The sequence below is a fragment of the Aulostomus chinensis genome, chromosome 10, assembly GCF_037954235.1.
Source record: "Aulostomus chinensis isolate RoL2024-O1b breed Wild chromosome 10, RoL_Achi_v1.0, whole genome shotgun sequence".
Lineage (NCBI taxonomy): Eukaryota > Metazoa > Chordata > Actinopteri > Syngnathiformes > Aulostomidae > Aulostomus > Aulostomus chinensis.
This window is the reverse complement of record NC_141329.1, coordinates 20,671,589-20,684,630: the sequence shown is the minus strand read 5'-3', so window position 1 is coordinate 20,684,630 and position 13,042 is coordinate 20,671,589. Positions and strand designations below refer to the sequence as shown.

Here is a 13,042-nt window from a genome sequence, read left to right as displayed (position 1 = left end):
GTGTAAAGTTTCCAGTTGAATAACTAGTCTGTCATGCATGACAGAAGAAGTTCCATGAGTGTGGTTTACAGCCAGTAGCTCCTGTGCTAGCTATCGCTACTGTGGGAAAACAAAGTCCTCTATCAGAGAAAAACTCGTGGCTCTTTAAATCAAGTTGCCGCCCCCCCGCCCCCCAAAAAAAAGCAGTGTGGCTAAAATATCAGAGCACAGTTGAACCTTTGTTTTCTCTTTGCAGCAGAAACTGGGAGATTGTTTTGAAACCATGGCAGAGAAAACAGAGGGATTTTCTCCTCCACCCAACTGTGGTTGAGCCTTTTTCATTTCATGAATACCAAAGAACTGGTTTCCTATTGCAGAGTAGACACTCACACACACACACACCTACACACATACACAGACACATGCACACACACGTTGAACACCCCACCCCGCTGCTGCCAGCTGTTTCTGCTTAGGCGGCCCAAGCCTGCAGTGAAGGAGGAGCAGGCAGCTGGGAGTCATGGACCGGCAGCTGGAGCTGGCTGCCCTGGGTCTGGCCCTCACCGGGTGGATTTGTGCCATCCTCACACGCTGCCTAGCCCTGTGGAAGGTGAGCGGCTCGCTAGATAACAGCACAGCCACACTGCCAGCCTACTGGGATGGGGTGTGGCTGGAATGGGATCACTGGGACTTAGCCCATGATGGACGCCTGCACTGCTCTTTCTATCAGTCTCTCCTGTCTCTTTCTGGAAGTTTTCGGACATGGAGGTCTCTGATAATGGCCGCCATAGGAGCTGGGGCTTTTGCTGCAGTGATTGGCTCAGCAGGGGCTGTTTGGTTCCCTAAACGTGGACAGATCAAAGTATTTTCTGGTGCTCTCTTTGTTTTGTCTGGTATCCTGTTGCTGATCCCTACAGCCTGGACGTGCTATCACACCAGCCAGCCACTAGAGGGTGCTCTACAGCTGAGAAGGGACTGGGGACCTGCCTTGTATCTAGGATGGATCGCCTTCGGGTTGATGCTGGCTGGAGGGGTGTTTCTCACCACCAGATGTCCAAAATTAGAGAGGCAAGCAGAGGCACCTGAGGGGACCACGAGGTACTCCAGCCCAGAGGAAGAGTCCAGTCATCCACTGAGCAGGATCAACAGGACTACATTCACAAACAGCCAGTATGAACGCAGGTCACAGCCAATCTGAGGAGTCTCTGATGTCCTATTTTAGCGGAGTGACAGAGTGGAAACTCATTAACATGTAATATATTGATGGTTGTTGGATAAATATGCACTGACTTAGATAAAAACATTAGGAGATGTTTAATGACAGGGACTTGGGTAGGACTTCTGCATTCTGCTGTAACTCACTAAAGTTTAACATTTAATTCATCATCACTGGACATGATGCTTCTGTTTACTTAATGAAATATGAACTGAACGAATACATCAGTGGACTAATTCGCAAATTTTTCAGCCTTAGTGGTACACAAAGTGTTTTACAATGTTGTCACATTCACACACACTCACACATTGAGCCATGCCACCCCATAAATTGACTGATTGTCTAATTACAATAAAAGTTGTGGTGTTCAGCCTTATTATGACCTTATCTTACCTTTGATGAGGGCAAGACTTGAACTGCAGAAGGGTGAAATTGTGTCTAACACACTCAACAAGTGAGTTTGTGAACTTTCCTCTTAAGGAGGATTTTTTTTTCTTCTGTGTAACCACTAAAGTTTGTATGCAGTTTGAGTTGATACCACTGATCACTTTGAGTGCACTTATTGTAAATAAAAAGTGAAACTGTTAAGGGATGAACTTCACTTTATATATATATTCTGATGCCAACACAAAAACTTAACCTCAACAAAATCAAAAATATTAACAAATAGCCAGGTACTACCTATCTTTCCAGCATTAAATCCAATATAAATAACAATACAATACAAAAATAAATGTAACAGTACAGGAGGAAGTTTTACCTAGTTCTAGTTGTATGGAAGTACCTCTACCATTGTGTTTTGCTTTTTATTGTATTTTGGGAAAGAAAAACCTTCATAAGCAACAACATTTGATGTGAATATGTAACTTTTTATGATGGAGTGGCAGTTAGTCACAAGTGTGTTAAAGATAAAAGGTAGTTTGAAGTTGAATGTCATATAAATATAGTATGTTGTTGCCACAAAGGAAAAAAGATACCCAGCAGTGCACGAATACTTAAGAGGAGTAAATCATGGTAGTTTTAATGTGTTTAAGCAGCTTTTTGGATTTAAAGAAAATGAAATATGACCGAAGGAAGGAAGGCCGAGAGCACTTCCACTGCCGTTCATTGTGCGAAGCTAACTAGCAGTCAGATGGACTCTGAGGGTCCCTAATGCGGCACAGAGGTCAGAAGCATAGCTGTCTGCTGCTGCTCAGGTGGTCAAGTGTAAGGTAAAGAGAAACAGTTGTTTCACAAAGTGTTTTCTCACCAAAATAGAAATTAAATTGACATTTCCCTCAAAGTGATTAGTTGTTGTTTTTTTTAAAGAACAACTTAATGTTTTTCTCTCATCTTCATTTCCTCTGTCTCTGTTGATTATGTAGATGTATATTTTCATACTATTTTTTTTTCGTATTTATTACACAGCATCTAGTAATAACAGTTATTCATCTCCATATGATTCAAAATATAATAGGATAAAAACAAAAATAAATAAATAAAAACCTTAGGACAGAAATGTGTTGTTAAGTTTTTGGGGGATAAGTTGTCATTCTGAAATCTTAGTGTGTTAAATTTATGTGTACAAGGGTTTCTGAAGAAGAAGAAGAAGAAGAAGAAGAAGAAGAAGAAGAAGAAGAAGAAGAAGAAGAAGAAGAAGAAGAACTACTACTACTTCCGGCTCGAGGCCAGCACTAACCGGAAATAAACAAACCTGGACAAGTAGGGAAGAGGGAAGACCTGCCCGGTATATGCGACGACTAATTTTACCTTTTGTAAGAATATGTTCTATCATTTATGCATAAACCGCCGCACAACTTATATTAAAAAATCTCGAATGACGATGGTGATATTGAGAAAGGCGGTCGGCGTTTTAGTTATGTGAAAAGTCCGTAATGTTGCTGTGAATCTGTCACCGTTTGAGCGGTAACTTAGCTTGTATGTTAGCCAAACTTTTATAGGGAACGATACTGGCAATGTTGAAACAATAAACAAACAATTAGCTTTTTTTTCACCCGTAAAAAACACTAACTAACTCTGAGTAATTCACAACGTTTTTCTTTGTGTCGTTATCTTCAGGGAGAAACATGTTCAGTTCATCTACGCTATTATGGTTGATATTGATAAGTTAAATTTTTATCCGTCTCATGCTAGCGCCATACATCAAATAGCTCAACGATTAATCGCAGTTGCTATCGGTCAAAATGTGTTTTTGTCCAGGAGGGTGGGATTGTGTGTTTGGACACGCACAGCGAGCATCATCATGATGACAACGAAGAGACTTGACAAGTTTGAGGTGGTCTGTGAGTGGGATTCCTGCAGCTTTAAAGGTCACACCATGGAGGAGCTGAGTGATCACATGTCCCTGCACCTGAAGGATTACCTGGGAGACAGAGATGCTCTGGAGGATCTGGGTGAGTCAGGAGGATGCATCCATGTAGACAATAAACTTCAGATACCAGTTTTCACAGAGTCAGTCATTTGATGTATTCTTTTCAGTTTATGGCTTCATGTATAGCAACAAGTACAGTACAGAGTAACAACAACAGCCCTTCCAGTCAGGTATCCATCTAGTAATTAATGTTTATTGTCAGTTGGTGTTTGTTTTGGCATTTCTGTTTTACATTTCAAGAAGAAAGTTCTTCACACTTAAGTCCATGCGACCATCCAGGGATATTTGAGGAGATGTTTGCTAAAGAAAGGGAACCTTCAAAGACTCTTCAAATGATAGACTGTAGCTGTGTTCTTGCTGTTTATGAAGTTCAGTTTGCAATGAGTGAGAAGTTTATCTTACATACTAATGTAATGTTAGTATGGATAGAGTAGTTTCAAAGTTGAGGGTGTAACGTTTGCACAGAATATTTATTTAGTCGATTGAAGGAATTGTTGCTTTTGCTGCATGTGAAGTTGTTCATGTTTTTTCCTCCTGTCTGTAGATGAGTATGCTTGTCTGTGGAATGGATGTGAGTTTCTGGCCATGGGCAGCCCTGCAGAGCTGGAGGTCCATGCTTACTTTCACAACTACCATGGTAAGCTCAAGTTCATTGGGTCACAGCTGCTGAAGTCCCGCCCGAACCTGCCCAGCTGCAACCAAGGCTTGCATAGCAACAACCTGGTTCCTGAAGGATCGGAGGGATACATTTGCCAATGGGAGCACTGCGATGTGAGTATTTTCCTTGAGAGATAAAAAGGAAACAAAATTAGCTCAATAGCACAATCCCATCACTCAAGAGTTGATGTTTTGTGTTAATGCAGAGCTCATTTAACAATCCTGAGTGGTTCTACCGACACGTGGACAATCATGTTGAAAGTGCTGAGCAGCAGTCGCTCTCTCATCAACAGCAGGCTCTCTTCTGCCACTGGACAGGTATGATCGAGGTATTTATGAAAAAAAAAAAACTTCTATGGCTGTGACGTCATCATTTTACCTCTCTGTTTGTGCTCATGTTGTCATCACAGGCTGCGACGCCTTCTTCAAGATCCGCTACCGTCTGAGAGAACACGTGCGAAGCCACACCCAGGAAAGACTGGTGGCCTGTCCCACGTGTGGTAGCATGTTCTCCAGCAACACCAAGCTGTTCGACCACCTCCAGCGGCAGGGCGAGCCAGTGGGTGAGACAAAACTTGTTCTTTTTTTTAATATCTGTTGGATGATGTGAAATTATTTCCATAACACTGATTTGTGTAAACTGTACCCATCATACAGAGTCGCTGGTGTGTGAACACTGTGGTAAAGCTTTTTCCAGTGAGCGGCTTCTGAGGGATCATGTTCGCCAGCATGGTAGGTTGCTATGTCTTCATGTATTATTCTTGTGCAACTGTTTGATCGGGAGTTGACACCAAATATTTGTTGCCCAGGTGTTGTAACTGTAGTGTCGTAGAACCATATTTAATGACTATTAATAAAAAATTCCCAGTTATCTTTTATAACTGTTATTGTGTGTCTTTTCCCTTGCAGTGAATCAAGTGAAGTGTCCCTTCTGTGACATGACCTGCACCACGCTAGCAGCTCTGAAGATCCACATCAGGTTCCGCCACTGTGATGAGCGGCCCTACCCATGTGACTTCTGCGACAAAAGGTAGAAGGAGCTTCTTTCGCATGAGTTTGCAAACGAAATGACAGCAAATCCTGTCTGATGCAAGGTCAGACTCTTGGTGTCTCCATGTGAATTCCACATTTGCTTAGCTGTTTTGCTTAAAATTATTTGCTCAGTTTAATGTAGATACTATTAGCCTTTAAAAGCAGAAGAAGGCATCACTTATACTACGTCACATTATATTGATATCCAGATTCTAAGTTGATATCTATTGTAATATCAAAATATCTTTATTTATCTCCCCCCCCCCCCAGATTTAAAAACCAGCCTGATCTTCAAAAGCACACTGAGGTCCATAATGAGGGTTCTGTGTTTCACTGCACCGTGGAGGGTTGTGAATATTCCTGCCACACGTTCCAAACCATGAATCACCATTTCAAGAGGGTGCACGAGGTTTGTTTGCGTCGTGCGTCACGACCTGCTGTCGCCCCGTTTACAACCACAATAACAACATTGTGTTTACCTACAGGTCGGGGGAATGTCCAAGTATAAATGCCACATATGTGATAAGGTCTTCTCCTGGTGTTACACTCTCACCCTTCACCTTCGCAAGAAACACGAGCTGAAATGGCCCTCGGGACATTCACGCTTCCGGTATGTCAACACCTCAGATATGGTAGTAAGATCTTTAAATATTAGGGACGTACCTTATTAAATCAATCCCATGAATGTATTTAATCACTTGTTCAGTGATATGATGCTTTAAAATATATATTGTGACTATTCAACAACTTGTTACAATATGATCTAGCTCTGCCACTATGGAGAAGAGGAAGTAGTTGTAGTGTTAAGAGCTTTCCTTTTTTTTAAAACTGTAAGCTGTGAACATTTTATTTTGTCAGTAAGATGATAAACATCATTGATTTGGTGAGCTGGCGTGTGGAGCTAAATTTTGATGCTACCTTTTATGCTCGAAGAAGCAGGCGTGTCGCTTGTTCTCCAACATGGCGTCTCTGGAGGTGGGAGGTTATTGAACACGTTTCTCTGTTCACCGTGTTTTGCAGCGACATCACACATATTTCCGTTGAAACCCAAAACGTATTCCATACTTTATGATCACTGAAAATAGAAAAGACCCTGAAGTAACCATGATTTGTGAGTTAGTAGCCTCCGTGTGGTCAGTGAGGCTGCGCTACTCAGTATCAGACACTTTTTTAGCCAATAAATTACAGGTTTTTTTTTTATGTCATCATAACAGAGAGGGAGTTAATCTAATGTCAGAGTGGAAGAAAAAAATTGTGAAATTAAAAGGAATCTTGTATTAATCTGCTATAGTCTCAATAACTCAATAAACAATATGCTACGTGTTTTTCGTCCCCAGGTACAGAAAGGACGTGGACGGCTTTCTAAAAGTCAATATGGTGCGTTTTGAGACAGTGGAAGTGACGAAAGAGATCATGAAGAACATGGCCAAGAAACCTCAGAGTCTCCGTAAGAGTAAGAGAGGCGGCAGCTGGAACGAGAGAATCGCCGCAGTCACTCCGGAGAGCGGTCTGAGCTCCCCCGCCGGATCCTCCTCACCCTCCTCCAGCTGCTCCTCCTCATACTCTTCGGAGTTTTCCGGAGGGGAGGATGTGTCCTCTCAGCCAAGCCCCCGAGGCAGCGACTCTCCCGTCTACTGCGTCATGAACAACATCCCTCACATTGAGGATGAGCCAGGAGGACAAGCTCAGGAGGACTGTGACACGAGCGGGACGTCTGGAGCCGTTAAGGCTCTGACGGAGGTGGCGAGGGGCCTGGGTATGGACGTGGTGTGATTAAGGGACAAAGACTTACACGCACTTGAATCAGTTTGCCAGTAAATTTTGCAACAGAGCCATCAGTGATGTCATCACTGGAGCAGTTTTTGAGCCAAAGCTTCCTTGTTATCCATATTGATGTTCTTACTAACTCTCATTGGTTCAGCCAAGCTTAGTGACAGCTACAAACAACTCATGTTGCTGTGCATTGCTAAAGCTTTCAAGTGTTAACAGCGCTAATTGACTACGAAATATTCGTATTTATATTCCAGACTCACATTGTTCCATTTTTTGCCCCACCCCACCTCAGAGGATGTCACAGGACCATTTTTATCGTGGCCTTATTGCTTCATTTTATTGTTTCAATGCAGAGTTTACATTGTTGTACATTTTAAATACACTTTTGATAAGAAAATAAACTTTATCTGTTTTTTTATGAGTTTGCAGTGACAATGTGAAGATGACTCAGCTGGAAGCATTTAAAAAAAAAAAAAAAAGTGTCCTTCTCCCGACATGAACGTTGATACCATTTGACTTCTGTTGACCTCAAAAAAATGAAAATGCAGTTGCCAGCATCCATTCGCAAAGTAAATTCTGTCAAAGTTGAAGACCGCTAGAACATGCAGTTATGAATGAAGTATTTGAAGTTCTACAGAGATGCTCCAGCCTGCTTATCAGATTCTGCAAATGTAAGAAAATATGCCCGTCTGAGAGGCTGGAAAAATCACATCATTAGTTAAACTGTAACTGTCCTCTGCAAATAATCCCTGAAACACTGGATGAAAGTTTCTCATAAAGTACCACCTCTAGGACTCTAGAGTACTGTGACCGTCCCTGGTGACTCAAGGCAGCAGGTAGGATGTTGCTAGGAGGTGAGGGTGAGGAAGATGTCCGCTGGTATCCCAGTGGTGGCAGCAGTGATGCTTGCTGCGGTGGAGGTTCTCGTTACATGCAGCCATTGCTGTCCTCGGGCTGAGGTAGATGGCCTCCTGCTGCCTCACAGCCAGAGGGAAGTGGACATGTGAAGCAGAAAAGCAGAAATCACTGTGTCCTTGAGCTGTGTAAGGCATCCTGATCACTTCTTTCAATAAAGGGCCTCCAAGAAGTTGTCTCGAGATGTGATCTGATCTTTGGAGCTCCCATGAAGGGACCAGCTCAGCTCCCGGGTAGAGTCCAGTAGGGGCCCTGGCCGCTTGACACCCTCTGAGGTCATCTGCATCTTCCTGCTTCAACTTCTTCACTGGAAGGAACCTGCCACACTCACGCTGCCTCTTCCTGCCATGCGACCCTCTGGAGTCCGGCATCACAACCGCATTATCCCAAGACTGTTCTTTGGTATGTGACGACGTGTCCAACTGATGGTGTCTGTGCTTCGCTTTCTGGTCCAGCTGCTCTTCCCAGTTTAGGTTGGGCGGCTGTATGGGTTTGTCCCAGTCAGGCTTCTTCCTGTCGGTGGTTTTACTGTAGTAGGATGCTGACAGAGATGTGGGAGCGTCAGAGGGGGATGTTGTTCCTGTTTCACTGGTGTTTCCATTCGCTGAACGAGAAGCAGGATAAATTTCTTGACTATTATTTTAATATTTTTAACAGTTGTTTGTTTGTTTTTTTACAATTTTCTTTTAAACTTACCTAGATACGAGGGCTGGTCTGATCCTGAGTCGGGTTGCCTGGGTGCAGGATCCAGAGGTTCTTGATGGAGACTGCTGGGTTTTGGTATTTTCTGCGCAATATTAGTGTACGATGTAAAGCACAACTTAGTCTTGGACCAGATAAAATACTAAAATACTAAAATCGAATATAATTTGCAGTCATTTCAGACATCTTACAAAAATTCTGTATGGTCTGTAATTTGAAATAGTGATGTCATTATCACCTTGAGCTGCTCATTGTAATAAATCTGCCAAGCTATGCAGACATGCAGTGCACCCCATCTCCTTCGGCTCTGGAAAAAAAAGCACGCAAAGATTTGACAAACCCTCCTTTTCACGGAATTATAATCAAAATTCGATTGCATTTGGACGCCTAGAAAGACAGTAGAAGTTTGACAGAAGTTTTCCTCGATCTTTGATAGCTAATTACTACTGTAACATGTCAATACTGCATCTTGGACGTACTGTTGAGGTGAAGGACTTGTGTGTTGCTACGCTCCGCGCAGCGACAGGGGTGAAGGAGAGCAGACGCATGGGACGCTGCTGGATGAACGGAGGTAAAACCTGATGATGGAGATGATAATTTTAGGAGAAAAAACAGGAAGAAGGTCAACAAAAGTTCACCTACACTGACTCAATGATGGAGGAGCAACAAGCAGCTGCCAAGAGAGCAGCCTATTGGAAGAGTGAGTTCACATGAGAAGCTCTAACTGAAGAGAGGTTTGCTTCCCAAGTGTGTGAAAGAGCCTCAGAGAAATGAGTGGACGCGTCCTTACGTCACTTGAGTCTGGACTTCTCTTCATAACTGGAGCAGGTAAACCAGGATGCTGGATGGAGGTGAAGGCTAGCTGGTGAGGATGATGATGATGATGATGCATGTGCTGATTCGGTGTAGGCGTGTTTGGGGCGAAGAAGATCAGAGCTCTGGAGTCTTGAAATAACAGCAGGATAGAGGAATGAACAGGGAATATCGCTCAGATTAGAGATGAACTTTCTTCTGAGAAAACGGCAATAAAAAGCAGAAGAGAGGAAATAGTGGTCTAAAATGTCGGTGGTATATCCTAGGGACTCTGAAGTGGTGTCAGGTGAGCTTGAGCAGCTTTATTATTCTCTGTTGTCAGATTAGACACAAACAATATCAGTGGATATTCACTCAGACTGTCATTTTAGGGAAAATACAACACAAAGCACATGTCATACATGTTAGGAAAGACAGATTACATTACAGACGATAATCCAATTGAGACATTGACTGACAATCCTTTTAATTAATTTGGGAGCCATCCGTTCCAAGGACACATGATAAGTAATGCTGTTAGTGAATGGGAGAGGGGGCGGGGTTTGATGTTTCTCATCTTTAAAACAACAAAAGAGCACTGAAATTTAAAAAAAAAAGGGGGGGGTGGAGTATTAGGGTTTTTTTAAGCCTCATTAGACATTTGAATTTCTTGTGTTGCTATCTTATAACCCCCCCCCCCCCCCCCCCGCATTTACATGAGAAAGTATGTCTGTTTTATCTCCTTTGCGAACCTATTACTTTAATGAAAAACGGTGTGGATTTAGATCCAAAGCTTTTGTCCTGCTGTGATTGTGCAGCAATCCAGTATCTACACCCCCCCCCCCGCCTTCTCATAAAGACAAGATTAGCGGGAGGTTACACACCCTATTTGTTCTCAAGATTTCGTCGGTACCGAAATCTCTTAATCTCATGAAGAAGCTGTTTGTTAGACGCACAAACATAATGAATGAGGCTGCGGAGGAGGAGCGTCTCGCCTCAAGGACAAAAAACAAAAAAAGTTTATGTGAAGCAGGACCCGTGGAATCATCCTGTCCATAATTTAATTTTAATTAAATATTATAATAATTTAATTTTAATTAAATGAAGTCCATTTTTTTAATTGTAATTTTCTTTAATGAAGTAAAAAAAAAAACACACAGTCAGATGACAAACATCTTAATATTGAGCAGAAATGTTAAAGGAGGGATTCGATTATCAGTTTTGAATTGTCTAATTGATTTAGTACTTTGAGAAAATCCGAAACGAGCGCTGTGAGCCTTTGTTGTTGTTTTTTTTTTACATTTCCATTTTTTTTTTACAAGCTTTTAATCGAACGATTTGGTATAATTTGAGCACTGGTCAGCCAAAACGATGTTTTTTTTTTTGGAATGACGTCACGCAACTGTTGAACGTTTTCAGAGATAAATTGATCGTAAAAGTCATATGATAACAACAACAACACCAATGTCCGTTGTTGTTGTTGTTGTTGTTGTTCCATGCAGGTAAAGAAGGAAGGATTTGAATCGATCTATCATTTATTTTCTACTTCGCATTATTAGGTTACTATGTTTCCTACCTGTATGATGACGTAAAAAACCCCGATGTTTAGGAATGATTGTTCTTTTCTCCTCTTAACGTCTCCAACAAGCGTGAGGATGCATCATCAGTCCATCGGCAGAATGAACCCTGCTCCCCCCCCCCCCCCCCCCCCCTTAGTGGAACACCTGTTACCGAGAACCTTTGTCAGCTGTCTGCTGCTTCTGCTTCAATTAGTTAGTGTTACTTACCAACACCAGGAAAGACCATTAACTACCCCTAATGGCTTACAATAATCCCATCAACCCCCTAAACCCTTCTGATTCAGAGAGAGAGAGAGAGAGAGAGAGAGAGAGAGAGAGAGAGAGAGCGAGAGAGAGAGAGAGAGAGATCAACAAGTGGGTTTACACAAAGATGCTGGAGAAATGAAAATTAGGAAATCAGTCTGTTATATCATTCAATATTAGGATAGAATGCTTTCAGTGGATTCTGCTCAGCAATCTGCATTAAGTAAAACAATGTTAAAAAAATCCCAAGTTTGCTCATGTTTCAATGCACTTAATTCTAAACCTTTTATATTAAAATGGAATGGCAAAACTATCATTTGTTTTATGCAAGTAAAGTCGAGTTTTATTCAAGGACAAACCTCAGATATATCATTGATGTACAGCCTTAATATCAAAAACGTAAATCAGCTCCTCCTTTTTCAGTGTAAGAATAAAAGACACCTGGGTGAAATTTTATTTGTTTTATTCGGTCAACCAATCACAGCCCGCACAGAAGATAGATGCATCAGTTATTTGTCCAATTATAGAAAAGCATACATGCAAAAAAAAAAAAATTATTATTGTAATTTGGATTCATTTAAAAAGAAAATCAAATTAACTGTGTAAAGTGAAACGCGTGACTGTGAAGGTGACACAAACAGAAATGCACCTTCCCTTAACCTCAGTCAGTAACGTCTCGCAGCATTCACGAAAGTGAAATGTCATTTGTGCGCCTTGATTCAGACTCACAGGTGGTGAGTGGTGTTTTTGTGTCATCCTGCTCCCATCTGGACGTGTGAAACCAGAACCTCCCTGGCCGTGGTAGCCAACCAGGTGCATGTGAGGTCACCGCGACTGGAACATCAGTCTAAGAGTCCCCCACAATGTTTGGGTTTCCTCACGAAATGCTCTTAGATACTAAATCAGATTTCTCTTAATTCGGATATTTGGCCCAAGCGTGCTGTCCTGAATGGCCCTAGACAAATTGGGCTACCCTTTAACTGGATTCCATTAAGCAGAACATAAGACGGTGATTGGATGAGGCTTTAGGATCACATGTTCTCCTTGATTAGCTAATTCCATTCTCACTAACCATCCCAATCCTTTTAGTATGGGCGGAGGTAAAGCTGCCGGTCTGTCAAGGAACGGCATTCCCCTGGCCTGGAACCTTTAGAACCCACAGCTCAGTGACACCATTCAGACTCTAAAAACGTCTAAAAACGCTAATATTTTTCATGCGCTTATTAAACAGTTCTTCTGGAGAATGTTCGGAGACTTTTGAATCTTAATTTACTTACACATGATGACAACCTATTATTAACTTATCGTTCAAGAACCAGAGCACACCTGTCAGACTATTCAAAAAAGCAATTTCAGCAACCACAGAGCACTGGCAAGTTTATTTTTCAGCTGTGCAAATTCTTCTTGGATCAGATCTCAGCCCTGTAGCTCCTCATAAATCCAACTGAGCGGATCAACAATAAATCATTTATATACTCAGATAATTTACATATTCTGATCTTTAGTGAACAAGGAGCCATTTTTATGGCTTGTTTGTCGAGCAGAACATTCTTGTGCTGATTCTTCTTTTTGTTGTTGAGAATTTCTATGAATTGTCAGGTTTACTGGGAAATCTCATCAATTTTACATATCAAAGGAAATGCAGTCTTGTGGTTCTCATTCTTTGAGTACATTTACTAAGTATTTAGGCTTCTCTAGGTCTGTCACAGATTTCGGTGACGCCAGCGTGACGTAGCAATGCTTATAAACCCACTTTAGAAATTCATTTGGTTATGCCAACAT

General features: G+C 41.9%; 3 protein-coding genes across 4 annotated transcripts; 2 read left to right on the top strand and 1 right to left on the bottom strand.

Moving 5' to 3' along the window:
* Positions 1-275: 275 nt before the first annotated feature.
* Positions 276-2,674, top strand: LOC147254834 (claudin-4-like). The gene has a single exon (XM_086216370.1). It carries the CDS (start codon positions 500-502, stop codon positions 1,175-1,177), a length of 678 nt encoding a protein of 225 aa, XP_086072496.1. The 5' UTR covers positions 276-499; the 3' UTR covers positions 1,178-2,674.
* A 118-nt stretch (positions 2,675-2,792) lies between these two features.
* On the top strand, positions 2,793-7,988 carry LOC147254833 (histone H4 transcription factor). 2 transcript variants are annotated; one of them, XM_086216367.1, is made up of 10 exons: positions 2,793-2,949; positions 3,395-3,588; positions 4,111-4,337; positions 4,430-4,541; positions 4,634-4,786; positions 4,881-4,955; positions 5,133-5,253; positions 5,526-5,664; positions 5,741-5,865; positions 6,593-7,986. In XM_086216367.1, the coding sequence occupies exons 2-10, from the start codon at positions 3,438-3,440 to the stop codon at positions 7,026-7,028; spliced, it is 1,539 nt and encodes a 512-aa protein (XP_086072493.1). In that variant the 5' UTR covers positions 2,793-2,949; positions 3,395-3,437; the 3' UTR covers positions 7,029-7,986. The 2 variants fall into 2 exon arrangements, with proteins under 2 accessions (XP_086072493.1, XP_086072494.1); XM_086216368.1 differs by having other exon boundaries at positions 2,872-2,921; positions 6,593-7,988.
* LOC147254832 (uncharacterized) lies at positions 7,346-11,138 on the bottom strand. Its single transcript, XM_086216369.1, has 6 exons — positions 11,014-11,138; positions 9,436-9,590; positions 9,125-9,223; positions 8,884-8,952; positions 8,640-8,730; positions 7,346-8,547 (listed from the first exon to the last, which is right to left on the bottom strand). Exons 2-6 carry the CDS (start codon positions 9,535-9,537, stop codon positions 7,853-7,855), a joined length of 1,056 nt encoding a protein of 351 aa, XP_086072495.1. The 5' UTR covers positions 9,538-9,590; positions 11,014-11,138; the 3' UTR covers positions 7,346-7,852.
* Positions 11,139-13,042: the final 1,904 nt, after the last annotated feature.

Bases quoted from the DNA above. Each gene is read 5' to 3' on its own strand.
- LOC147254833 (XM_086216368.1), top strand. From the start codon at position 3,438: ATGATGACAACGAAGAGACTTGACAAGTTTGAGGTGGTCTGTGAGTGG. The intron at 3,589-4,110 runs GTGAGTCAGGAG...TCCTGTCTGTAG, and splicing joins AGATGCTCTGGAGGATCTGG to ATGAGTATGCTTGTCTGTGG. The intron at 4,338-4,429 runs GTGAGTATTTTC...GTGTTAATGCAG, and splicing joins GCCAATGGGAGCACTGCGAT to AGCTCATTTAACAATCCTGA.
- LOC147254834 (XM_086216370.1), top strand. From the start codon at position 500: ATGGACCGGCAGCTGGAGCTGGCTGCCCTGGGTCTGGCCCTCACCGGG.
- LOC147254832 (XM_086216369.1), bottom strand. From the start codon at position 9,537: ATGCATCATCATCATCATCATCCTCACCAGCTAGCCTTCACCTCCATC. The intron at 8,731-8,883 runs GTGATAATGACA...AATATTGCGCAG, and splicing joins ATTACAATGAGCAGCTCAAG to AAAATACCAAAACCCAGCAG. The intron at 8,548-8,639 runs GTAAGTTTAAAA...CTTCTCGTTCAG, and splicing joins AGACCAGCCCTCGTATCTAG to CGAATGGAAACACCAGTGAA.